The sequence below is a fragment of the Sus scrofa genome, chromosome 7, assembly GCF_000003025.6.
Source record: "Sus scrofa isolate TJ Tabasco breed Duroc chromosome 7, Sscrofa11.1, whole genome shotgun sequence".
Taxonomy (NCBI): Eukaryota; Metazoa; Chordata; class Mammalia; order Artiodactyla; family Suidae; genus Sus; species Sus scrofa.
In genome coordinates this window covers 112687289-112714632 of record NC_010449.5, presented here as the reverse complement: position 1 = coordinate 112714632, position 27344 = coordinate 112687289, and the positions used below count along the sequence as shown (strand labels likewise).

The window sequence follows — 27344 nt, the reverse complement described above, 5'->3', positions numbered from 1 at the left end:
AAGGATGGGCAAGTCAAGATGAATGTAGCTTCTTTGGTCTGCCGCGTTTATGGCAATCAATTAGATAGCTCTCTGAGTTAAAATTAACATTTAAAAAAATTTGGATTATTCTTGAAAAATGAGTTGGCAATTGCCCTTTGAAAATTTATGCTCTAAGCACAAATTGCTGCAAACGGATATTTGATTCAAGGCTGCTACATTTAAGTGCTAATAGAAACCAAATTGGCACTTAGCAGCATGTAGTCTGGAAAATAGAAAAAGGAAGGGGTGTTGCTGAAGCACTTTCTCACAATGGAATTAAATGTAGAGGTGGCAACAGAATTGCAGTGGAAAAATGAGGTTATGACTTAGGAGCAACAAAGCGCTGCTGTATATTCTGACATCAAATTGAATCTGATCCTTGGGAATATTACTGTGACTATTAAAAACTATATGATATCTTGCATGGAGGATATAATTTAAAATATATCAACAAATATCAAAATAATTTTGGTAGCACTTTGGAAGCTGGAATGTATATCTTGCTATAATGGTTTTATTTATTTATTTATTTATTTCTGCCTTTTCTAGGGCCGCTTCTGCGGCATAGGGAGGTTCCCAGGCTAGGGGTCTAATAAGAGCTGCAGCTGCCGGCCTACGCCAGAGCCACAGCAACGCGGGACCGGGGCCACATCTGTGACCTACACCACAGCTCATGGCAACACCAGATCCTTCACCCATTGAACGAGGCCAGGGATCAAACCTGCAGCCTCATGGTTCCTAGTCAGATTTGTGAACCACTGAGCCACGACGGGAACTCTGTTATTATTTATAAAATATCTAATTTTTGCTTGCCAAAATACAAAATCATGTCTCCGTATTGTAAATTAGGTAGTCTGTAACTTAAGAGTAAGGAAAGCTAGGAGTTCCTACTGTGGCACAGTGGGTTACGAATCCGACTCCAGTGGCTCAGGTTGCTGAGGAGGTGCAGGTTCGATTCCCAGCCCTATGCAGTGGGGTTAAAGGCTCTGGCATTGATCCCAGCTGTGCCTTAGATTCAGTTCCAGGCCAGGGAACTTCCACATGCTATGGGTGTGGCCATTAAAAAGAGAGAGAGAGAGAAAGAATAAGGAAAGCCCCACTGAGTGTAAATAACAAGGTTTTGTTTGTCTAATATAGATTTAGGTTAAAGCACGATTGTCTTTGTTAGATAGTTAATGATGTATAAGCTGACACTAAGGAACTTGGTTTTGAAAACAAGTCTTAAAAAAACTTCCATGAGATCCTTTTGATGTGCTGTATTGTTCTCTAAATTATCTTTTACTTCACATTTTTGTATATATTAAGTTCAGTCATATGACATGGCCAAGAAAAGAAGTTTTTGAATTGATCCTTTTTTTTTTTTTTTTTTTTTTTTTGGCTTTTTAGGGCCACACCTGAGGCATATGGAAGTATGGAAGTTCCTAGTCTAGGGGTTGAATCCGAGCTGTAGGTGCCAGCCTACACCTCAGCCACAGCAACTTGGGATCCGAGCCACATCTGTGACCTACACCACAGCTCATGGCAACGCTGGATCCTTAACCCACGAGTGAGGCCTGTGATCAAACCCGCATCCTCATGGATATTAGTTGGGTTCATTACTGCTGGCCCGCAACGGGAACTCAGTCACTATTCTTTTAAAACTGTATCTTTTAGGAGATCCTTTGTGGTACAGCAGGTTAAGGATACAGTGGTGTCACAGCTGTGGCTGAGGTTGCAGCTGTGGTGTGGGTTTGATCCCTGGCCTGGGAACTTAATGCCTGCCGCAGATGCATCCAAAGTAAAAAAAAAAAAAAAAAAAAAAGCTATATCTTTTTAAATGATTGTGAATTTTAAAATAATTTGACTACAGAAAAATTCTTTATTATCCATTGGCCATCTTCATTTGGAAATTCCACAGACATTTCACATACTTATTTTTTATTCATGAAGTTTATGTTCCACAAACCTGTACATACACACACTCACGTAGCTGCATATTAAGTAGCAATGTGCTCTTAAATTATGTGTTCTTCCAGCAAGGACCAAAAAACCTGTAGCATTTAAAAATAATACATTCATAGACAAATAATCTATTTTTATAAAATTTAAGAACAAGTTGCTTAGGTGATGTAGTGTGAGATGTATCAAAAATATGTGCATTTTGAAAAATATCTTAGAAGTTTATATTGCTATTTAGAAATATATGACTTTCCTAAAAAATAAGTATTAACTTTGATAAGTAAATAGATACATGTGCAAAACAATAACCAAATAAACATTAAGAAAATTCTCTTGAATCTAAAACTTTCCTTTTTATAATATTCATGTTTTAAAAATATTTTCATGATTGGGGCCTTTGTGGCTGTAGTTTTTTTCCATTAAGGCATAATTTATATATCGTAAAATTCACTTTTCTTGGCATATAGTTCTGAGATTTGACAAATGAATGCAGTTCATGTGCAACATTTTGAAAATTGTTCTTAACTCGTTTTATACACCGAGTGCTTTATGATCTTACAGTCAGCTAAGGATTATCAAATTGAATTTTTTTTTAATAGCTGTACCTGCAGCATGTGGAAGTTCCTAGGCTAGGGGTTGAATTCGAGCTGCAGTCTCAGGCCTACACCACAGCCACAGCAACACTAGATCCGAGCTGCATCTGCAACCTACACCACCGGATCCTTAACCCACTGAGTGAGGGATTGAACCTGCATCCCTGTGGATACTAGTCAGGTTTGTTTCTACTGAGCCACGGTGGGGATCCCTCAATTTGAATTTTAAAGATTGCATGATAGCTGTATTAGTAATTTCAGTGTTTTCATTTTGTGCTTAGTAGTATTTGTAAATAACATACCAAGACATCTACTTTTTCCTCTCTTTCCCTAGTTTCAGTGCCTTGGTGTAGCCTTGATTGCTTCTGGCCTTGACTGTTGCATCAACCTGTGTGTTAGGTTTGCTGCCTTCTGTGCGAATTCCCCTCTGATTCATCTTGCACACTGCTGCTGGTGGTCTTTCTAAGGGACGGAACTGAATCTTCTTCTTTCATGGGCTCCCCCACTGCCTTTAGAACAAAATACATGCTTTTTATTTTTTATTATTATATTTTTGGTTGTGCCAGTGGCATAGGAATGTTCCAGGCCAGGGTTCAAACCCACACCACAGCAGTAACTAGAGCCACAGCCGTGACAACACCAGACCCTTAACTCACTGAGCCACCAGGGAATCCAGTACATGCTTTTTAAAATCAGAGTCTTCCGTGAATTGGTTCCTGCCTTGTGTCTTTTGGGGCCTTCTTTTCCTTCCTTGGCCTCCATGTGCCTGTCTGTGCTGTTGCAGGGCCCAGATACACTGTGCTCTCTGTCATCTTGGTCAGCCTTTATATTCTGTCCACGAGTACCTGACTTCCCCAAACCTTCAAATGAGGGAGATCCCCTCGCGTGCTCTTCTGCTGCCTTCCTACCCCATGGTGCAGCTCTGCTGGTGCTCGCACCCTGGGCTGCCTCACCTGCCTGAGCGCCTCCTCTGGATCCTGTGCTGCTTGCCATGAGACTGTGTCCGCTCATACCAGGGCTTTGCACAACTGGATACAAGTAAGTATTCAGAATGTTCCTTCAGTTAGTAGACATGTATGATGACTCCGTAAAACCCTGAAATAAGTACGGAGAAGAAAAAACGTATTATCACAGCAGTGGGCACCAGAATTCCTTGTATGGAAGGGACTGCCCGGAGGCATCGCCTTGTTATCGGCTCTCTTAGGGACGTGGGTAGGAATGTTCACTGGGACTGAGACGCCCCAAGTGGAGGAAGCTGCTTGCCAGGAAACAAGGGGACCAATGTGTTGGTTTTGTTCCTAACGAGGACGGAGAGAGATGTGAGGCCGGGGAGGGGCTGAGATAAAGACGTCCCCTGAGATGGAAGATGGGGAGGGGTCCTGCTCTGATGCTTCCTTTTCCTTGTGGCCTTGCTTGCTGCTCCTCCACCCTTCTCCGCAAGTCTTCACCGAAGTCCCTAATGCTAAGGAATGCAGGAATGGTTTTTGCCTGTGTTTGGGTTTTGTCTTTGTCTTTCACAGAACTCAGAGAAGGCCCCAGGTCTGGTTTGGATTGGGGCAGCAGAGAGCCGAGGTGATCCTGAATGCCTCAGGGGGCACTGAGGTTGTCTGTGTCCGGGGACCTGATGGAAATCTTGGGGGAGGGGAGGCTTTGGACTTGGGGGGCCTTGGCTCTGAGGATGTGAGTCCAGCGTCTAGGTGTAGATTCCCCAGCTGATGGCTGGGAGACATCCCCAGCAGGAAAAGACTGGAAATGAATGCTGAATGAGAGGGGCTGGTGTTAGGAGGGTGGGGTTGCGATTGCTCCCAGCCCTGAACTTTCTCTGTTATGGATCATAGTAAGAGTTTTTAAAAGAGGAAAATCTCTACACTGTCTCGATGTGATCTTATTCACCCTGGTTCTAGGAAATTAGAGGTTAATGTTCATTTGTTACCATTGAAGTTGCTGGAAAGGGGAAGGTGAAACTGATCATTGAGGAATAGGGAATTTGAACCAGGACCGAAACTCCTTTCTTTACCAAAAACAGGAACTTTTTAATTAACCTGTTAGGCTTGGTTTCCCTCTTTTTTTTTTTTTTTTTTTTTTTTTTTTTAATTGATGGGTTAATGTGTCAAAGAGAAAAAAAAAACTGGTTAAGTAGCTGAAAATTGGCAAGGTTTTGTGTGGACAGTTTTTAAGTTTTCGGAGTTGATGATGTCCTCTAGACCATAGGTTTATGATAAATTATGGTTTAATTTCCTTAGTTTCAGCTGCAACAAGCTGTAAGTTTCTCTGCTTCCTACTGTATTCACAACCAAATCTCACAATGTTGCTTTTTATGATTGTTCTCCTTTTCTTCTGAAAAGGAAAAAAGTCAGAAAACCATTGACAGGGTCACAGTGTACTACCACAGTGTCTGGTATACATTTCTCTCTCTCTCTCTTTTTTTTCCTTTTTAGGGCCACACCTGTGGCATGTGGAAGTTTCCAGGCTAGGAGTCCAATCGGAGCTACAGCTGCCAGCCTACACCCCAGCCACAGCAACTTGGGATCCGAGCTGTGTCTGTCACCTACACCACAGCTCATGGCAACGCTGGATCCTTAACTGAGCAAGGCCAGGGATCGAACCTGCAACCTTGTGCTTCCTAGTCAGATTCGTTTCCGTTGTGTCACGACAGGAACTCCCATTTGTCTTAATTAAGTGTTCCTTGTTGGTGGCAAATAGGATTCAGTGTTGGATTACTATGCTATCTGTTTTCTCTGATTTCGTGCATATAACTAGTTATAATCACAAAAGCTAATATATAAACCCTAATGGCACTTACTAACTTAAAGCCGGCAATCCAGTACCAATGAACAAGTACATGTAACATTTGTGTTTGCTTAATCAGTGCATTTTTCTTTTTGGGTAAAGTATCAAGTGAAAAGTGAGTTACTTGGTGAACATGGAATTAGAAAAGAAAGGGGGAGTTCCCGTCGTGGCGCAGTGGTTAACGAATCCGACTAGGAACCATGAGGTTGCGGGTTCCGTCCCTGCCCTTGCTCAGTGGGTTAACGATCCGGTGTTGCCATGAGCTGTGGTGTAGGTTGCAGACGCGGCTCGGATCCCACGTTGCTGTGGCTCTGGCGTAGGCCGGTGGCTACAGCTCCGATTCAACCCCTGGCCTGGGAACCTCCATATGCCACGGGATCGGCCCAAGAAATAGCAACAACAACAACAACAACAAACAACAACGACAACAACAAAAAAGACAAAAGACAAAAGACAAAAAAAAAAAAAAAAAAAGAAAAGAAAGGGGAGGGCTAGAGATATATTCTAATAGCTAAGGACAGAAAGGCTCTGGGGCACCACGCAGCCATTTCTAGGATAGGGGTGTTCCTTCCCGGGAAACCTGGTGTTTGAAGCTATTGATTGATTAGTTCTCCCCAGGAAAGTGCTAGAAACACACTGCCTAGTTTGGCATTGTATTTTTTTTTTTTTTTTACTTTTTAGGGCCATACCTGCAGCATATGGAAGTTCCCAGGCTAGGGGTCAAATCGGAGCTGCGGCTGCCAGCCTATGCCAGAGTCAGGATCCAAGCTGCATCTGGGACCTACACTGTAGCTCACGGCAACGCCGGATGTTTAGCCCACTGATCGAGGCCAGGGATTGAACCTGCATCCTCGTGGATACTAGGCAGGTTCGTAACCCACAGAGCCACAACGGGAACTCCCTGGCATTCTGTTTTTCCGTTTTCATTTTTTCCAGTCTTTTTGCTGTCCATTCTTTAAATGTTTTAGTTCTTTTGATTGGGACAATTCAGATCCTTCTATCGTGCTTGCAGTGATTTTTCCTCGACCTCATTTCATCCTCTGTTGTACTTCATCCTCCGTTGCACGTTTTCGCCGAGCCGGTTTCTGAGGCATTTTACTCTTGCAGTGCACCGCCTCTCTCTGGCGCTCTCTTCTGAGACCATTTGCATGCATTAGAAAGGCTATAATCTTTTTTCCCATCCGTCATGACTTAACATATCCTTATCCATATCCATATCCTTATCCTCCAACCCTTTCTGTCCAAGATTCCACTTTCTGAAGGATCTGCTCCCTAGGAAACCACCCTTCCCATCTCCACTTTTTCCAGCCTTTGCGATAGTCCCTTGGTCCGTGGGCCTCCTCACTCATCTGCTTTCTAAGTTGGAAAAAAGTCTCCTCTGAGTCTTTGCCATTTCTTCTATTCCTTTCCCTTTCACCCTCATCTCTTGAGCAACGTTATCCATACCCATTGCCTTTTAAGGGTATTATTTTCTTTTTTCCATCCCCACCTTTGCACCCTGACCTCCCTGTGTAGGTTTGAGGCTCGAGTTTTGTTTATTCATACAATACAATTCAGGAACAGCCAAATGGAAGAGATTCAGAGGGCAGGGTGTTTGGGGGAGGGGGAGGCGGTGGGCAGTGTGGCGCTGTCTTCACCTCTCAGGGAGTACCCCCATCCCTGGGTGTGTGCCAGCCCGGGACCCCTGTGTCCAAACCCTGCTGCTTAGGCGTTTGCGGGGGAGGTTTCTCTAATAGGCGTGGTACATTAAATAATGCCCCGGGGTGATAGCTCAACCTCCAGCCCCTTTTCTTCCCTCCCCAGAGGTAGGAGGAAAGAGAGAGAGAGGAAGGAGCTGCAAATCCTTCCTTGATTTCCAGCAACCATCCCCATCCTGAAGCTCCTCTCTCGGGGCCTCCAGCCCCCAGTTGTCTCATTAGCTTACAAAAGATTCTGATCTGGAGATTAAGAAGCTTTTAGGACTAAGACCACATGTGTATATTTCCTATCGTACCACAGTGAGACTTCACGGATGATCAACTTTTTATTGACGTTCTGTCTTTCCCTGGATTCTATACACTGTTAGTTTTTTCCAGCCATTTCTCCGACTCCTTTTCTTTTTGCTTCCTAACTCTTGGTCATCATTAAGACTTGCTCTTCTTTTTGTGGTCTCCTGAAGGCTTTCTTCTTAAAGCTTTAGCCATTGTCTTCTAATAACTTTATGCATTGGAGGGGAGGAAAAGTTATTTTTTTTTCTCTACCCTTCTAAGTTCTCAATGTAGATCCCTGTAACAAAAGACAGATTGACAAGAGAAAAGTATATCCATTCATTTCTTGTAAGTTTTATGTTAAATGGGAGCCTTCATAAGGAAATAAAGACCTGAAGACACAGTTAAACCTGAGCTTTTTTAATATTAGGTTTGTGGAGAATAGAGCATCATAGGAAAAGGGTATGGGTAGTAAACTGGGGGAAACTTAGCAAGTCCTATTTGTTCAGATTCCTCTGCTCGAAGATAAGGATGCTTCTTTCCTCTGGATGTAGGGAGGACCCCATGCACATGAGGGTTTTGTGACATGCTTCAGGGGAAGGTCAGAAAGTCCTTTATTTATTTATTTTTTTTAGGGCTGCACCTGTGGCGTGTGGAAATTCCCAGGCTAGCGGTCAAATCGCAGCTTCAGCTGCCAGCCGACACCACAGCCACAGCAACGCTAGATCCTGTACTGCAGCTCACGGCAATGCCCAGTCTTTAACCCACTGAACAGGACCAGGGACTGAACCTGCATTCTCATGGATACTAGTCGGGTTCATTACCACAGAGCCCCAACAGGAACTCCAGAAAGTCCTTCTTACATGTGCCTTTTCTCCAATTCCTTCAGCTTAAAATAGTCAATACACAAGGATGCTGTGGTTTGGGTAGCATGCCCTGAACCTTATCAGCATGCTGTCTCTGCAGAACCCTAGTTCCTTGTCTAGAACGGCCCACATGACAGCCCTTTAGCCCTTTAGGGCTGTCATGCCATGGCTTCAAAATCAATGTTGAAACCCCAAAACTTCCCCTTTCAACTTTCCCTTTCAACTTCCCCTTTCAACAAAATTCTGTCAGTAATACCACCATTCACCAGACTTTCATTTCTTGTACTTTAGATATGGGGCCAATGGGGCAAAATGGAACAGAAGTTCAGTTAGTTTATCTTCAGAAGTGGGGACCCCTGTTCTTTTCGCTTTTGTAGCCTCAGCATCCAAGTCGAATGTTTAGCGAAATGTTTCTTGAACCGAGTATTTCAGTCATTCTTAGGTTCATGATTTCCTCTTCCTCCTAGTTTCTGCTCAGCCAGATCCTCATTAGTGTACATCGAGTTTATTGCAATAACCTCACTCCCTTTTTGTATTTGTTTTTCTTTGCTTCTATCTACACAGCAAATTACTGCCAGAGTAATTTTCCTAAAACCTTACTCTCACCTGGTCAAGAGCCATTATTGCTTATGGATTCAATTAAAACTAATGAGTCTGGCATTCCGGGTTTGGAATCAGCTCATGTACCTATTTCATGTCATATATATTCGTATATGTATATATGTATGTATTTTTTTTAGTGTTTTCCCCACATGTTTGTTACAGCTCAGTAGAATAGTCCTCTCATTCTCTGCTAAGAAAATATTTATTCTTACTTATGCTTTTGCTCCAGCTCTTCTTCTAGTCCAGAATTTCCCAGCCATTCTATTATCTTTGCCCATTCAAATCCTGTACTTACTTGTTAGCTAAAGACCTAACACTTAGTTCAGGTGTTAGGAGGCCCTTGGTAAGTGTTTTGTCAAGGAATGAATGAGGACCGCCGTTCTCAACGCGGATGTCTAACTAGCTTCACATGATAGTGATATTCCCCGTAATGTCCACAGACTCCATAATCTTTTCAGTTAAATTCCATTTTCAAGCTTATTGCAAATTTAGTAAGTAATTCATTCGTTGAATAAAATCTGGTATATGAGTGCTTTAGTCATGTACCAAGAAACCTACTTGAAATGGCTTCAGCAGCATTATTCTGTTTCTTTTACTTTAATTGTAAAAGTGCTTTTAAATTAAGCCTTTTCTTCACTTTAGCATAAGTGAATCATTGGATCTAATCAAATGATTTCAGCACATGCTCTGTGCAATTACATTTGTGCAGCTTAGCAGAAACTATGGCAACAGAATAAAAAACGTGTTGGTACCGATTATTTTCCTCCGTAAGAGTGGGAAGTTCCAAGTTAAATATCTCACAACCTAAACAAAAAGATTATAGATAATGTGCATTACAAATTGTGTGTGGTAATAGATTGCCTAGAAAGTTGGGTTAAGAAGCTGTTTTTTCAATCATATGTTTTTGGCTTAAGTCCTGGAAAAATATGCCAAGGATTAACGGTAGTTATCTTCGAGTGTTGGGAGTGTGGGAGATTTCTGTGGTCGTCTTTAGGCCTGTTTCTATTGCTTAGCTTTTAAACTGTGACCCTATATTCTTCCTTCCTTCCTTCCTTCCTTCCTTCCCTCCCTCCTCCCTCCCTCCCTCCCTCCCTCCTCCTTTCTTTCTTTCTTTCTTTCTTTCTTTCTTTCTTTCTTTCTTTCTTTCTTTCTTTCTTTCTTTCTTTCTGCTTTTTTAGGGCCACAACCTGCATCATATGGAAGTTTCCAGGCTAGGGCTTGAATCGGAGCTGCAGCTGCTGGCCTACACGGCAGCCACAGCAATGCAGGATCCAAGCTATCCAAGCTGCATCTGCAACCTACACTGCAGCTCAAGGCAAAGCCAGATCCTTAACCCACTCAGTGAGGCTAGGGATCGAACCTTCATCTTCATGGATGCTCGTTGGGTTTGTAATCTGCTGAGCCACAATGGGAATTCCTGGATTAATTTATAACTCAAAAAGCAAACAGAAAAGCTATTTAAGTTTTGGAAAATAAAGACAATTATCTTTTTAATCTCAATTTATTATTTTAAGTTACGTCAGTCATATTTTCCCACTTTAATACTACAAGAGGAGTGGAAGGAGTCCAGCTGTAATGTAAAGAACCAAGCATTTTATAGTCATTGTATAATATAAGATTTTTTCTTTAAGAGTTATTGTTAAACTGTTTTCTGAAGGGTGTCATTTAAACATTGAAATTTGAGTTTTGGCAAACATTTAAAAAAATTCATTGACTTCTTGTAAAGCAGAACTTAGTTAAATTCAGTCTTAAAAGTGTTTTCCAGAGTTCCCATCGTGGCTCAGTGGTTAACGAATCCGACTAGGAACCATGAGGTTGTGGGTTCAATCCCTGGCCTTGCTCAGTGGGTTGAGGATCTGGCGTTGCCGTGAGCTCTTGTGTAGGTTGCAGACGCGGCTCGGATCTGGCATTGCTGTGGCTCTGGCGTAGGCCGACCCCTAGCCTGGGAACCTCCATATGCCATGGGTGTGGCTCTAAAAAGACCAAAACAAACAAACATGGGTGTGGCTCTAAAAAGACCAAAACAAACAAACAAACAAACAAAACAAAACAAAACAAAAAACCCAGAAGAGTTTTCCTAACCTGGGAGTACATGTTGAAGGATAATAACACTAATCAAGAAGGACGGGATTTTCAATGAAAATATTGTTACTATTTCAATAAGAAAAAAATTGGTTAAAATTGCTTTGTGAAAGCATTAAAACTGTCCACACATATCCTTTCTAAATGATTAAACTTAGTATCATGGTAATGTAAGGGATCTTTAAATGCTTTTGATGAGAGGAGACTAAGTTGATTAATAATAAAGATGGGCCTAATGTAGTCCTTGAAAAGTTAAAAAATGTTTATTGTTTAGTCTAAGTTTACTGATATTTAATAACTCATATGAGGTGGGCATAAAAATAGACGCCAGATATAAATACCTCACGTGGCCATTACTCTGAACCAACTAGCTCTAGTCTGCGGTTTTAAATTTTGTTGATATCCCTTGTTATTTTTATGTATTTATGAAGAGTTTTCACGAGCATTGTTTCTGTGGGAAGGAATTCGTTCTTTTAGTTAGGATTTAGGGACTGAGGATTAGGTTTTGGTGCCATTAAGCTGCTATAGCCAGAAATCCAGAAGTGCCCCAACCCCAACCAGTGAACTTACTCTAACCCCTCAGTCATGAGGGAACCAGCTGCAAGGAATGGGAACCGGTGGGACTCAGTAGCACATGGATAAAAGCTCTGCAAGTGTAGAACTCTTCTTAAAAGCCACGGTGACGTGTGCAGTTGAGGCTCAAGGCCTGGGTGAGAACTCCTGCTTCACTTCCAGCCCCCTCTGATCATAATCTTGGGATCAGCATGTTGAGGTGTGTGAGTTAGAAGGTTTAGAGGGGAGAACAAACTAGTGAGTGACCACCAGGTCCCAGCAGAACCTCCACAACCACTTAGCTAACTACTGCATATAGTGAAGGGAAGGGTGCAAGAGAGAATGGCCCTTTGCTTTGAGGGGATCGGGCCAGGCCAGAAGTTTGAGGCAAAAAAACAGACCTTCTGTGGAGGTTGTGCTTAATAAGACAGTGACTCCACTTACTATTGACTGTCCCCAGTGAGAATTTTAGACTCTTGAATTCTTAGGTTAGTAACTTCTTTTTATCTTCAGGGGAGGCTATACAGGGTTGTGCAGAAGCATGTAGGAAAAGGAGCTCCTATAACCACAATATAGGACAATCTGCTTTCATATTTGAGGAGAAACAGTGGATGGTTCTCTCTCTCACGAGTAATTGTTTTCTACAAAGTAATTCTCCAGTCGAATAGTTATCCAACTATTTCTGATAAAGCCTGGTTTCAGGCATGCAGGTAGCTCCAAATTATCTGATGAACATATTATTTCAGACTTTACTAAGGCATGAAAATACAGATTTCTGTAAGTGGCTGATGTTTATTGCACCTCTAGAATGACATAAAATGTGTAAATATTTCAAGGCTTTTTCTAGTAAATATGTTAGGATTGTTGCTGGGAAGTCTAAGCTCTTGCTCCCAGGTTAACAATTTAATTAAGAGAAATGTAGTTTATTTTTAGACTTTCTTGCTCAAAGATATCTGATTACAATAGTAGATAATAACAGAAAAATGGGAACCATTTAGACTCCTAGACTCACATGATTGAAAATATGTTTGTCATTGTTTGGATTCCATGTAACATCATATTTACCATTTGCTTTATGTGTTTTGTCATTAACACAAAGGAAGAAAGTTTTCTAATTAACAAATACTCCCCTGTGCTTAAATATGATAGAGCTTCCTATAGATGTGCTTCTATATGCAAGATCACTTACTTTGTCTAACGGATGTAATGTGAAAGAAAGAATCATATGGATAGTAAATTCAAGATCCCTGAGATGGGCCTATATCATATCACCTTTAAATTTTTATTGTACTCTTTGAAGTCAACTTCCTAGGGCAGTAGTTGAAAGGAAAAGTTGAAATCATTATTATAACATTGACATTAGGAAGACTTCAGCTTCTTGTAATGGCAGAATAAGACACCCCTCCCCCCCACCCCCAGAGAATTACTTTGTAGAAAACAACTATAATAACGATTTAATCCAAAATGTAATATTTAAGGCACTTGAGAGTGAACAGAAGCAGATAGATGCTTATGGGGAGTCCACAGTTGGAGGAGGGGAGGAAGAAAATTTTGCCTTTTCACTGATTTTAAGTTTGGGCGAAGTATAGTACCAGGCTCTTTGGACTCTGGTGAAAAAGCAATAGCCTCTCTTACCAAGGAAACCAGAAAATTAAGGTCAGAGAACCCTGGCCACTGAAGATAGTGGGGGAATCCCAGAAGGAGAAGAGCCTCAGAGAAGGGAGAGTCCTCAAATTTTGTTACAGATTTGTACATACCTCTCTGACTGATCTCTTTACAATGCGGGAATGCAACAAACTCAGAACAACTCAGCTAAAAACAAAAAAATCTGATCTGGCCTAGAGCTGTCTTCTAACAGAGTTTGTAGTTCAAGTCAACCCAGGCCAAGCCAAGATATTTACGTGCTAAAACAAAAGAAACAACTCTTGTTGAAGAAAAAATAACAATCTATAGAGTTTTCACAAATTCAAATTTAAGGGTTAATGTTAGGATACAATCCAAAATTACCCTACATATGAAGAATCAAGAAAATGGAACATATTCCAGGAGGAAATAAAAACAACTGAATCCTAGCCTGAAATGAGTGAGATATTGGCAATAGCAGACAAGAGGTTTAAAGTAGCTCTTACAGTCACCTTGATGAAATAAAACAACATGCTCCCAGTGAATGAAAAAGCAAGAACTCTTACCAGATAAATAGAAGCAATGAAAAAAAAAAACCACATGAAAGTTCTAGAAATGAAAAATACAGTATTTGAAATGAAAAATTCACTGGATGGATTTAACAGTTGAATAAGGTGTCAGAAGGAAAAAGTAAGTGAACTTGAAGATGGAACTATGGAAATTAACTAATGTAAAGAACAGAGAGAAAACATATTGGAAAAAAAATGAATAGAGTCTGAGGGACCTCTTAGGTAGTATGAAACAGTCCCATATGTGTGCAATTGGAGTCTAAGAAGATGACAAAAGAGAGACTGGGATAGAATAGATACTTGCAAAATAAAGGCAGAAATTCTCCCAATTTAATGAAAAACAGAAATTTACAGACATGAGCTACTCAGTGAATACCAGGCTGAATGAACTCAAAGCCCATGTCAAGGCACATTGTGGCAAAACCGGTGAAAGCCAAGGTTAAAGAGCAATGTTGAAATTAGTAAGACAAAGATAACACATTTCAGACAGAGGAGCAGTCATTCATACAATGACTGACTTTACCTCACAAACGAAGAGAATGAGAGAACATCTTTAAAATTCTGGAAGAAAAGGGGAAAAAAAGCCTGCAACCCAGAATTCTATATTAAAGGAAAATATCCTTCAAGAATGAAGATGATTCTGGAATTAGTCAGTGGTGATGTTGGCACAACCTTGCGAACATCCTAAAACTGCTGAGTTACACACTTTAAAAAGAGGAATGTATGGTATGTTAATTATATCTCAATAAAAATTTAAATAAGGGTGAAACAATGACTTTTTCAGATAAAAGGAAATGCAGAATTCCTCACCTGCAACTATGAGAAATGTCAAGGGCTGAGGAAAAGTGATACCAGATGGTATTGTGGATTCTTGGAAGAGAAAGATCATCAGAAATGACAAGTATCTGGATAAATGAAAAAGTTTCTCCTTCCCTTTCTTCTTTATGTCTTTGTAAATTGTATCAATAAGCAAAACTCATAACATTGTGAGATTTGTAAAACATATAAAAGATGTTATTAATCCCATGTAATGTGTAGTACTACCCCAGTAAGAATAATTGCAAGATTTCTATATTTTATGTGAAATGGCACATTTTTAACTGTAAGAGAACTATGAATAGTTGGAGATATATATTGTACTTCTTAGAGCAACAACTTTACAAATAATGTATAGAAGTAGAGCTAAAAAGTGAGTGTAAAAATTGAAGTGAAAATTTTAAAAGCATTCAAATAATTTTTTTAAGTCAGAAAAGTATGACATGGGGCCAAACAACAGAAATGATGAGTAAAAATGAATAATGAAATGGTAGATCCAAACCCAACCATATTAATAATTATATTAAATTATTAACAGATTAAACTATTAATCTAGAAATTTAGATTAAAATAAATGTTTATGGATTAAATACTCTAGTCAAAATCTTAGCAGACTTTTGGAGATGGAAATTGAAAACCTAATTCTCAAATTCATAAGAAAACACAAAACAATCTTGAAAAAGAAGATCAAATTTAGAGGATTTATACTAACTGATTTCAAGGCTTATGATAACCAAGGCGTAACCAAGCTTATGAGCTACTGACATAATGCTAGACATAGGTCATTGGAACAGAATAGACAATCTGGGGTTTCCTGCTGTGGCTCACTGGCTTAAGAATCCGACTGCAGCTTAGTTTTACAGTGGAAGCATGGGTTCGAGCCCCAGCCCAGTGCAGTGGGTTAAAGGATCCAGTGGAGTCAGCTGCAGCTATGGCTTGGATTGAATCCCTGGCCCAGGAACTTCCATATGCCGCAAGTGTGGCTATTAGAAAAAAAAGGAAAGAATAGACAGTCTGGAAGTAAACCCACACTTATATGTGGTTAGTTGATTTTTGACAAACAAGCCCACATAAATCAGCGGTGAAAAGATAGAGGTTTTTTGGTTGTGTTAAATGGTACTGAAACAACTAGATATCTGTATGAGAATTTTTTTTTCATGCCTATAGCATGCAGAAGTTCCTGGGCCAGGGATCAAACCTGAGCCACAGCTATAACCAGAGCCAACTTTTACAACTCAACAGTTCAGACACAAACAATGTTGTAAAAAATGGACGAAAGATTTGAGCAGACAATTCATAAAAAAGATACATGAATGACCAACCCATGAAAAGATGTTCAACATGTTATCAAAAAAATGCAAAGTCATGTTGAGAATGTAGAAAATTTGAAAAAAATCAACAATAGCAACAACCAAAAAACCCTTCTGAAACTAATAAACGATTACAGCTTTATTACAGCTTTAGGATACAAGATTAATATACAAAAGTCAGTCACTCCTCTAAATACCAGCAATGAACAAGTGAAATTTGAAATTAAAAACACAATACCATTTACATTTGCACACACAACCCCAAAATGAAATATTTAGGCATAAATCTAACAAAATATGTGCAAGATCTATATGAAGAAAACTATGAAACTATGTTTAAAGATAAAATAACTAAATAAATGGAGAGAGAGATTCCATCTTCATGGACAAACTCAATATTGTTGAGATATCAGTTCTTCCCAACTTGGTCTACAGACTTGGTCTGCAGATTCAGTGCAATCTCAATCAAAATCCAAATGCATTATTTTTTGTAGATCAACAAACTGATTCTAAAGTTTACATGAGTAGGCAAAAAACCCCAAACAGACAACACAATATTAAAGGAGAACAGGCAGGAGACTGACACTCCAAATTTAAAACTTACTATGAAGCTATGGTAATCAAGACAGTGTGTTAATGAGGACAGAATAGACAGATCAATGGAACAGGCTAGGGAGCCCAGACCTACATAAATGTAGTCAAGTGATCTTTGGCAAATGAACAAAGACAACATAATGGAACAAAGATACTCTTTTCAGCAAATGATGCTGGAACAACGGGACATCCACATGTAAAAAAATGAATCTAGACACAGACCTTATATTCTTTATAAAAATTAACTCAAAGTGTATTACAGACCTAAATGAAAAATATAAGACCATAAAAATCCTAGAAGATAACAGAGAAAGCTTAGATGACCTTGGACATGGTGATGACTTTTTTGATACAACACCAAAGGCAAGATCCATGAAAGAAAGAATTAGTAAGCTGGAGTTAGCAAAATTATTAACATTCAAAACTTCTGCTCTGCAAACGACAGTGTCAAGAGTATGAGAAGACAAGTCACGTACTGAGAGGAAATAATTACAGAAGACAGATCTGACAAATGACTTATCCAAAATATGCAAAGAACTCTTAAAACTCATCAATAAGGAACTAAACAACTTGATTTTAAAAAAAAATGAACTAGTAGCTTTGAAAGACACTTTGCCAATGAAAATAAATACACAGATGGCAAATAAGTATATGAAAAAATACTCCACATCATATATCATCTGGGAAATGACACTTAAAACAACGAGATACCAGTACGCAACTATTAGAATGGCCAAAATCCAGAACACTGGTAAAACCAAATGTTAGTGAGGGTTTAGCACTTTCATTTATTATTGGTGTAAAAGAAGTTGATACAGCCACTTGGAAGATGGTTTGGTAATTTCTAATAAAACTAAACATACTCTTAAAATATGGCTCAGCAGTTGTGTTCCTTGATATTTACCCAAAGGAGCTGAAGATTTATGTCCACACAAAAATTTGCATTAAGGATTTATAGGACAGTGAAACCACTCTGGATGATACTAAATACTATGATCATGGATAAATTTGTCCAAATCCATAGAATGTTTAAGAGTGAACCCTAATGTAAACTATACTTTGAGTTATAATGATGTGTCATTGTGGGTTCATCCGTTGTAACAAATATACCACCTCGGGGGATGTTGATAATTTGGGAAGCTACTGCGTGTGAGTGGAGATAGAGGGTACATGGGAAATCTTTATCTTGTGCTCAGTTTTGTTATGAACCTAAAATCTGCTCTGAAAATAAAATCTACAAACAAATATTCACATCCACAGAAATGGCCAAAATTTAAAGGCTAATATTATCATGTGTGATTATTGTGATTTGTAGTAAGAAATTTATATATTTGGTCTTTGTCATAGTTTCTGACACCAAGCTCCTAAAACCATAGGAATTGCCTAAGAGATAAGAGCCGTAAAGTTGTCTTTTGCTGTATCAGTGCAGTTGCCAGTGGAGTCATCCGTAAGATTAGAGGGTAGGAACTTTCAGTCCCACCCCCACAGCTCTCCAAGGAGGGGAGAGTGGCTGGAAATTGCGTTCAGTCGCCAATAGCCAACAGTTTAATCAGTCATGCCTATGTAATGAAGCCTCCATAAAAATCTTAAAGGGCACGGTTTAGAGAGCTTCCGGGTTGAGAACAGGTGGAGATTCAGAGAGCGTAGTGCACCCGGAGAGGGCATGGAGGCTCTGGGCCCTTTGCCCATACCTTGGCCTATGTATAGATCTCTTCCATTCGCCTGTTCCTACGTTATGTCCTTTTATCATAAACCAGTAATCTAGTAAGTAAAGTATTTCTCTGAGTTCTGTGACCCACTCTAGCAAATTAATCAACCCAAGGAGGGGGTTGTTAGAATCACCCATTTATAGCTGGCGGTCAGATATACAGGTGACAGTCGGGATCTATGATTAACTGGGCGGTTGTGGTGGGGCAGTCCTGTAGGACAAAGTCGATCTGGGGGATCTGATATTCTCTCCAGGTAGGTAGTGTTAGAATTGAGTGGAATTGTAGGAAGCCAGTGGATGGAGTACCGCGGCTCCTACACGTTGGAATTGGTGTCAGAGTCAGAGGTTAGGCCATGTTCTCAAGAGGTTGTGGAGCAACTGGCCGCCATATGTTATTGGTGGGAATGCAGAATAGCACCTCTACGTTAATACGAGAGTGTGGTAGTATCTTACAAAGGTCATCATGCACATACCGTATATGTAGAAGTCTCACCTCTAGGTATTTATTTACATTAGAGAAATGAAAACATACATCCACAAAAATACTATGTCATATCCCCAAACTACACCCACAAGAACTTGGATGAAACTCAAAAACTGGGCTAAGTGGAAGAAGTTATATGCAAAGAAACTATGTATGAAATTCTAGAAGACTTAAAACTATAATGACTGGAATTACATTATTGGTTGCTTGAGCCAGGGAAGTGATTGGCTTCAAAAAAACTTCCTGAAACTTTTCAGAACGATGGCACTGTTTTATTTTATTTTTTTTCTTTTTCTTTTTAGGCCCGCACGGGCAGCATGTGGAAGTTCCCTGGCTAGGGGTTGAGTCAGAGCTGCAGCTGCCAGCCTACACCACAGCCACAGCAATGCCGGGTCTGAGCCACGTCTGCAACCTACACCACGGCTCACAGCAATGCTGGATCCTTAACCCACTGAGCGAGGCCAGGGATCAAACCTGCAACCTCATGGATACTAGTCAGGTTCATTACCACTGAGCCACGATAGGAACTCCTAGCACTGTTTTATATTTTGATTGTAGTAGAGATTTAATGACTGGACACAATTACCAAAATTATCAAACTATTTATTTGAATGACTCTTATTGTATGTAAATTATACCTCTAATAAAACTTAACATGTTAACTGTAGAATTTTGGAGCTCAAATGTCCTAAGTTAATTTTCCCTTTGAGCAAAAAATTGACCCATAAACTGTTTGCTTCTAAGCACTTAAAAAGCAAAAGGATAAAAAAATAAAATAAAAATAAAGGTTAAATGGTGAATAATATTATTTTTGTTTCATCACCAGTGAAATTATAATGAATTTTACTAAATAAAAGGTTACTGGGGAGTTCCCACTGTGGCTCAGCAGAAACAAACCCAGCTAGGATCCATGAGGATGCAGGTTCGATCCATGGCCTTGCTCAGTGGGTTAAGAATCCAACGTCGCTGTGAGCTGTGGTGTAGGTCACAGATACTGCGCAGATCTGCCTGGCGTTGCTGTGGCGGTGGTGTAGGCTGGCAGTTGTGGCTCTAATTTGACCCCTAGCCTGGGAACTTCCATAAGACACAGGTGTGCTCCCCTCCCAAATGTTACTGGAATTCTGGTTGTGGCTCAGCAGGTTACGGACCCGACATTGTCTCCACAGGATGCAGGTTTGATCCCTGGCCTCGCTCAGTGGGTTAAGGATCTCACATGGCTGTAAGCTGCAGCATAGATCACAGATGTGACTCAGATCTGGTGTTGCCCTGACTGTGGTGTAGGCCAGTAGCTGCAGCTCTGATTCAACCCCTAGCCTGGGAACTTCCATTTACCATGAGGGTATGACCGTTAAAAAGAAAAAAAAAAGTATTATTTCTCATATCTTCAGAGTAGAAACACATGGATCAAAGGAATGTTGTCTGACAATCCCAGATAAAAGGTTAGAGAGCTGTTGTCAGGATTAAGATCTTTGTATTCAATCCTATTGCATTTACATTTGCTTGGGCCCCCAACTGAGGTGAAGACAGGACAGAATAAATAGGGGAGTATATTTTGATAAGCTTGCTCTTTGGTCCTTTACCCCAAAGTGAATCCTTGACCTGGGTGCGCTGCACAGGGTACATGGAGCTGTTTAAAATGTACTGACCCCTTTGACCTTAGAAGATTGTACCCTCTAATAAGTTTGTTCACTGGTCTCTCTTCATTCTTTGTGAAAGAAAAACCAGGAATTGTCAATTCTTGGAGAAACGAGATGGAAAGGTGTTTTTATAAGTCCAGGGCTAAGCTCTTTTCAAGGCCAGCCTTCTTGGGCTTGCCTAGGACCTCGGGGCTTGAGGAATGAGGGAGGGGAGACCCTCTCCCCAGCCCCACCTTGCCTCACCAGCCACCTGGGAACAGTCTTGATAGAAAAGCAACACAAAGAGTAAAGAAACCCCTGGCAGCTAAGCAAGAGAGGAGAATCCGGAGAGAACACACCTGGAAGAAAACAGAGTTGATCTCTTCACTGGAAAACTTTTACCACCACGACACTCCTCCCCCAAGGACAGAAGGCATCATTCCTTTCCCTCCCAGGACTGGAGGTTGGGGAAGCCTTGAGCTCCCTTTGCAGGCAAAGTATTAATTTCTGGCAGAAAACCAACAATAGAGGTAGTAGATTATGAGCAGAACAGGCTTTCACAGATTATCTAAACGATCTTGGTGAATTACCACGGCTTCCTGGATACGGTACACTTTGTAGAACTAAGTATGATTAGTCTGTGGCCTCTTTTAATTTCCTATGAAGGTAATTCTGTGGTGAGTGAAGAAAGGCTGAAGGGCTGTATATCAAAAGATAGTTCTTTATCTTCCTAGTCCAGCTGCAAATACTGATATGGGAGAAAGATCATATACAGACAATGCTTTTGGAGAACTGGGCCTTTATGCATCTCACAGTAAATAAAAGGTGACTCCTAATGGCCAGACTCAGGAGTCATAATTTTTAATGTATGACCCTTAATAATGTATTAAACTTCAAAAACGTTTGCATAGAAAATTAACAGAATTTAACCTTTAGTTAGAAAACCGCCAAATCATTATTTCAAAAGCAGTGGTTTCCTGTGAGTTTGGCTCTTGCTATGATCTGCTTGATACACCACAAGAGGGTATGCCACTGTGTGTTTAAGATACTACCTATGTTTTTGGTATTTGTTTTAGATTTATCTAGAAGCCAGTGTGAACCTGAGGCATGGGCCGTGTACACTGATTTGTTCCCACTGTGAACTTATGCATTAGTAATCAAGCTCTTAGGAAGAGAAAGTAGCATGGTGGTTCTCTGGAGCTTGGAAGAGAGGGAAAAGAGGTGTTCACTGGAGTTTGTCATGCAAGGTGAAAAAATTCTAGAGATCTGTTGCAAACGAGGCATCAATAGTTAACACCATTATGTCATATGCTTAAAAGTGGTTAAGGTGATAACTTCTGTGTGTGATGTGTTTTTGACCACAGTTAAAAAAAATTTTTTTAAGTCGTGCATTTGGTTAAACCTTAGAAAGACATTGAAATTACCTATCTCCCTGAAACTTTTAAATCCTAGAAGTTCTTCATTGGGTCTGATTTTTTTTTTTAAAGTTTTGCTCCCACAAGCATTAATTTATTTATAAACATTTATAATAGTGCTTAATGATACACAGCAACTGTAAAAATTACACTCATTTAATCCTCCTCACAAGGTAGGTATTATTTTATTATCAATCGTTTTATTGTAGACATTTTCAAATATACAGAGAATTAGAAAGAATTGTATTTGGACATCCTTATACTCATTATCTAGACTCTGCAATTGGCATTTTTTTTGTATTTGCTTTATCATATATCTATCCATACTTGTATTCATCCATCATCCATCTTTTTAAAAAATGCATTTCAGAGTAAATTCAGATACTAATACACTTTGAGGGCAGACATGTTTATTATTACTATTTTATACCAGAGAGACTTGAAACACAGAGAAGTTAAATAATTTCTTCAAGATTACATAGATTTTAAGCAGTATGACTGGGGTTTGGACCAAGCCTTTCTTAATCACATCTTTCTAATCACAGCATGCTGGTTCATGTGATTTGAATAGAAATTACCATAAAAAGTAACTTGTGGTAAAATAAATTTGACAGATATCACTGTATTTTTTTAAGTTATTTATTTATTTTGTGTGTGTGTGTGTGTGTGTGTGTGTTTGCCATTTTTGGGGCCGCTCCCGCAGCATATGGAGGTTCCCAGGCTAGGGGTTGAATCAGAGCTGTAGCCACCGGCCTACGCCAGAGCCACAGCAACTCGGGATCCGAGCCACGTCTGCTACCTACACCACAGCTCACGGCAACGCCGGATCCTTAACCCACTGAGCAAGGCCAGGGATCGAACCCGCAACCTCATGGTTCCTAGTCAGATTCATTAACCACTGAGCCACGACAGGGACTCCAATGTCACTGTATTCATCTCAAAGATCCACATGCATATATTCAGAGTACAGGATCTATGAGGTTCAGCAGTACAGAGACTTGTGTAACTATGTTAGAGCTAACTATTTCCAAGTTTATTCAGCCGGAGCACCCTGCTCCCCCCCAACAGAACACCTGCTAACATCTCATAGAATAGGACCAATACAATGGATATCCTAATTTTGTTTATTTATTACAGAATATGTTTTTGAAGAGTTTATATTTTTAAACATAGTCCTAGAATTTTAGAGCTGGCAGAGATCTTAGAATTCATTGAAGTCAACATTTTCACTTCAGAAATAAAGAGGACTGAGAGGCAGGGTGGTCAGGTGACTAATGCAGGTTGCATCATGTTGAAGTGCTTAGTGGCAGAAATGGACTGGAACCCAGCCCAGAACCTGGGCCTGGCATTTATAGACACTCAGTAAATGTTTGCTGAATAAATGAATACATCTTCTAAATCTATCCAGTTTTCTCTCCCCCGTTTATCTATCTACATATTAGAATTTGTGTTCATTTTCAGATTATTTGGTCAGTAGATGGTCTATTAGCACTTTATTTTTATATTAAACTTTGACACAAATTGTGTGTCACTAAATTCTAAAAAATGTTTTATTTGAATATATAACATACAGAAAATTGCATAAAACTTATCTGTATGGTTTAACAACTACTTGTAAAGTGAACCCTGGTTTAACTGCCCAAGTCAAGAACAAAACATTGCTGGTAACCTAGAAGCCCCTGTGGGCTCCCTCTTGTTGCTAATTGCCTTAATTATTTATTTTTTCTCTTTCTTTTGTAGCTAATTTAACAGGACATGCAGAGAAAGTGGGGATTGAAAATTTTGAGCTCCTGAAGGTCCTAGGAACTGGAGGTAAGTCTTAAGTTAATTTTTTTTCTTTTTTTTTTTAGGGAGAAAAGTACTTAATACCTCTATGACAAAGGACTGATATCCCCCATACAGAAATCAGTTAAAATTTAAACAGCATAAGGAATACAATAGGAGAACTATCAAAGAAAATGAACAAACTATTCATAGAGAAATACTGAAGACAAAATTAAAAGAATTGGCAAGGATTTAGAAAAACCATTCTCTGTTACCCTGCTGTTGGGAATGTAAATTAGTTGTTTTTACACAGGACATAGTATTTTTAAAAAACACTAGCACTTATGGAGAGCTCATTACTTGCCACGTACTTTGTGAAGAGCTTTATACTGATTGATTCATTCGGTCCTCATTCAACTTTATTGATGGTTCATGCTTATCATTTTAAATAATGAAAACCTCAAGACTCTTCAGAAACTTAACAATATGAATTTGGTTAAAAGAACATGGGTCTCTATGTTCTGTTATCTTTACAGTAGGATTGAAATGATTTGAATTTGCTAACATTTTTTAAAGTTCTCCATAATAAAATTTTTAAAAATACTGTAGAAGGGAATTAAAACATGGCATTTCCATAATATAAAAATTATGTGAATAAGTACTACATGTAAATACATTAAAAGAAATCTCTGACCTATGTGCCAAAATGATAATAGTGGCTGTTCCTGGGTGGTGAGATTTTAGGTGATTTTATAATCTTGATTCTCAGCTTTATACATCCCTTGTCTTCTGAATTTTTGCTATTGTTCTTCTTGCTGTTCTAAAGTCAGGGCCTCTTGGGTGTACCACCTGTGCAGGTGCAGAGATCCTTGCACTCAGAAGAGCCCCATGTTTGGTTTAATGCTCTGCTTTCACTGTTCTGAAATTCCAAATAGTTCTGAGTAAGGCACCCCACATTTTTATTTTGCACTGAACCTGCCAATTATATAGCTGGTCTTATCAGGATATAAATTAGTCTAACCAGAATTCCAGAAGAAGCTAATAGAGCTGAGAGAGGTACTATTCAAAGAGATCGTAGCTGAGAATTTTCTAGGTTAAACATATGTATTTGCAGATTTAGCAAACAGCAAATCCCAAACAAAGAAATTCTTACATAGATACATCAGAGAAACTGATAAACACCAGAAACTGAGAATAGCCAGAGAGAAAAGACTTATTTGTAGAGGAACATTTGTAGATTAACAAATGTCTTTTCAGTGGCAACTGTGAATGCCATAGGAGAATGGAAGAATATCTGCAGAATGCCCAGAGAAACAACTGTCAATTTAGACTTATATACCCAGCAAAACTGTTTTCCAGAAGTGAGGGCAAAATAGATATTTTCAGACATACAAAAGCTAAGTGTGTTTTCCATCAGTACATCCTTACCTTTTTACAGGATATAATTTTAGGGAGAAGGTAAGTGATCTCATGAGAGTTTCTGAAATGCAAACAATACTGGTGAATAAAGAAACTCTAAACAATGTTGACTGTAAAGCTGTAGTCAGCATGTCTAATTTGTAGGGTTAAAACAAGAAAAGTGAATAATTGAAGAAAAATAGCATGTAATTTGGGAAGTGACAGGAATTTAGTGTTGTGAGGTAATATGCCTCAAATTTAGCGTTGTGAGTAGATATGCACACAAATCTTGAAATAGGTAAAAAACCAAATTGATTGAAAAAAGAATAGAAAATCTGAATAGTCCAATAATCCTCAAAGGAATTGGTCAGAAAATAAAAATCTTCCTGTTAGGATAACACTTGGTACAGTTTTAAAAATGAGTTCTGCCAAACATTCAAGGCATAGATAATTCTAATCTTTCACAGATTTTCGGAGAATGGAAAAAGTGGATTTCCTCCAACTCATTGTATAAGGCTAGTATGATCTTGATTCCAAAAACGCACGAAGAGTATAAGGAAGAAAAATTATAGGCCAGCTGAAAAAAAATTGTAATTAAGTATTTTTTAAATTTAATCTCAAATTTATAAAACAAACCTTGTGTGTATTTTCCTTCAGTGTATTTAACACTTTGTCTCATTTACCTCACCTCTTTGAGTGGCTTAATCATAGGTGGATCTTAAAGAGAATTCTTCAAAGGTGAGAAAAGAGTTTATCAGTAATGCTTTACTTGCATTTCCATGTCATGCTTCTTCTCGTAACTGGTATGTTATTAGCCACGGACACTGATTTTCCTTTTTGTCAGTATCCTGCTCTATGAGACAGTGGAATAACTAAGAAATATCATTGTAGGTTTTTCTGCATTTAAGTAGTTTTGATGACTAAATGGAGTAGGTGGAAACTTTTATTATGAATATAATATAATCTCAATTTTTATTCAAAAATTTCACCACTAATCTTTCAGTTTCATTACCTTTTTAAGATAATTTTCTTCCCCGAAACTGCTTGGTATAATAGAAAAGCCTCATCAAATGTCTTTATGTGTCATGTCAGGTTTTCTTTGAAAGTGAAACTGAGAACTCTTCTGAAATTAATTTTTATATATTTTGAACTTGGAAAAATGCTCTTCATCCAAAACCTTGAGGGCCTTGTGGAATACTGGCCTCTGAAAGGTTTACTTTTTTTAAAAAAATTATTTTATTCAAGTATAGTTGATTTACAGAGTTGAGCTAATTTCTCCTGTAGAGTACAGTGATTCATTTATGCATAAATGTTCTTGAAAAGATGTACTTTTTGATCTTATACTTAATACATGTAATATTCATGAAAAAATTCTTTCACTTAGAGTATCAGTTTCTCTTTTCAGCTGTCTTGTTTCTTTTGATCTATTGCTGATCTCTTGATCAATTTCCTAAGCTAGAAACTTGGAAATAATTTTTGATTCTTCTATATTTTGACTTTTTTATTTCTTGTTTTTCAGAAAATCCTATGATTTTTCTTTCAAAATGACCATCAGACTTACCTCTTCTCTTCCTAGTGCCGTAGCTCATATTACCTTATGTGTGGATTGTTGTTAGGAATCTTTTTTTCAACTAGTCTGTCTTTTTGAAAATTCTGTCTTCCATTTTATGCTTTTTGTACACATTCAGTTGTAAGTAATATGCAGCCTCATTAAAATTCAACATTATTGTGCTGTTCTCTGGTTTGAGAACGTATAGTGCCTTTTTTCCTAGTTAATTATTCAAGTCCAAGTTCTTATCTTGCTTTCAGGCTTAGTTCTGTTTTCTCCTGTCTTTCTTCTCCAGTTGGCCCAATATGTCACCTGCTTTCTGGTCTGGTTGATTTTCTTTCACTCCCCTACAATTATGTGTACTTCCCGTTCTGTGAGGCCCTGCCTTATCTTGTCTCCCCATCTTAGTGCTCCTCCTCTTTGCTGCCTGTCGAAGTCCTGCCCAGTTGCTTCATTCTCTGAATCATGGCCCCAAAAGTCTTCGGTGGAGAACGTGGCAGTCAGTGGTTCTCTGAGTTTTTCTTCATATCCGCTGTTTCTCTTCTCGACCACACGCTCTTAAGATCATCCTTATTTCCAGCCTACATCCTTTCATAGCCCACAGCAGTATGAAGTATAATAACAGTCTGGCAAGTGTAGAGTTCATGCTTTTGTCCCTAGCATTATTCTTGAGCTTGATATTTCCAAGTTCAGGAAATATTTTTTGTTCATCTTTTAGAATTATTTTGTTTCATGATGAAATATGAATGTTTCTGGGAGTAAGGATTCTTTTTTATGTCACTCCTTACTTCTCTGCTGCCTTCCTTTTAACCGTTTTGTTTCCTTTGAGACATCTCTCCAAGATTAGAAGAAAGTCTTCAGATGTACCCACTGTGTGCATTATTAGTAATTCTGATGCTTAATGAGGTGGAGCATGCATTCTCTTGGAGTTTTCTTAATTCATCACACTTGATCTGTACTTCAGAAATCTTTTTGTCATAAGATAAATTTTGCCATGTAACTGTAAAACGTGTGGCTGAATGATTTCCTTTTCTAATTTTGGCGCATTGATAGTTGTAAAGTACTTGGATATCAAACATGGCTTAG

At 39.0% G+C, this 27344-nt stretch overlaps 1 protein-coding gene across 6 annotated transcripts in view; it reads left to right on the top strand.

The window, feature by feature from the left end:
* The window catches only part of RPS6KA5 (ribosomal protein S6 kinase A5), a 191682-nt gene that overhangs the window by 39034 nt on the left and 125304 nt on the right, over nt 1-27344 (top strand). For 5 of the 6 annotated variants that reach the window (XM_021099611.1, XM_021099610.1, XM_021099614.1 and 2 more), the window contains exon 2: nt 23288-23359. The exons of the other annotated variant lie outside the window; for it this stretch is intronic. In XM_021099611.1, coding sequence (XP_020955270.1) covers nt 23288-23359 — 72 coding nt within the window. The remainder of the gene's footprint in view (nt 1-23287; nt 23360-27344) is intronic. 6 annotated transcript variants of the gene reach the window in all.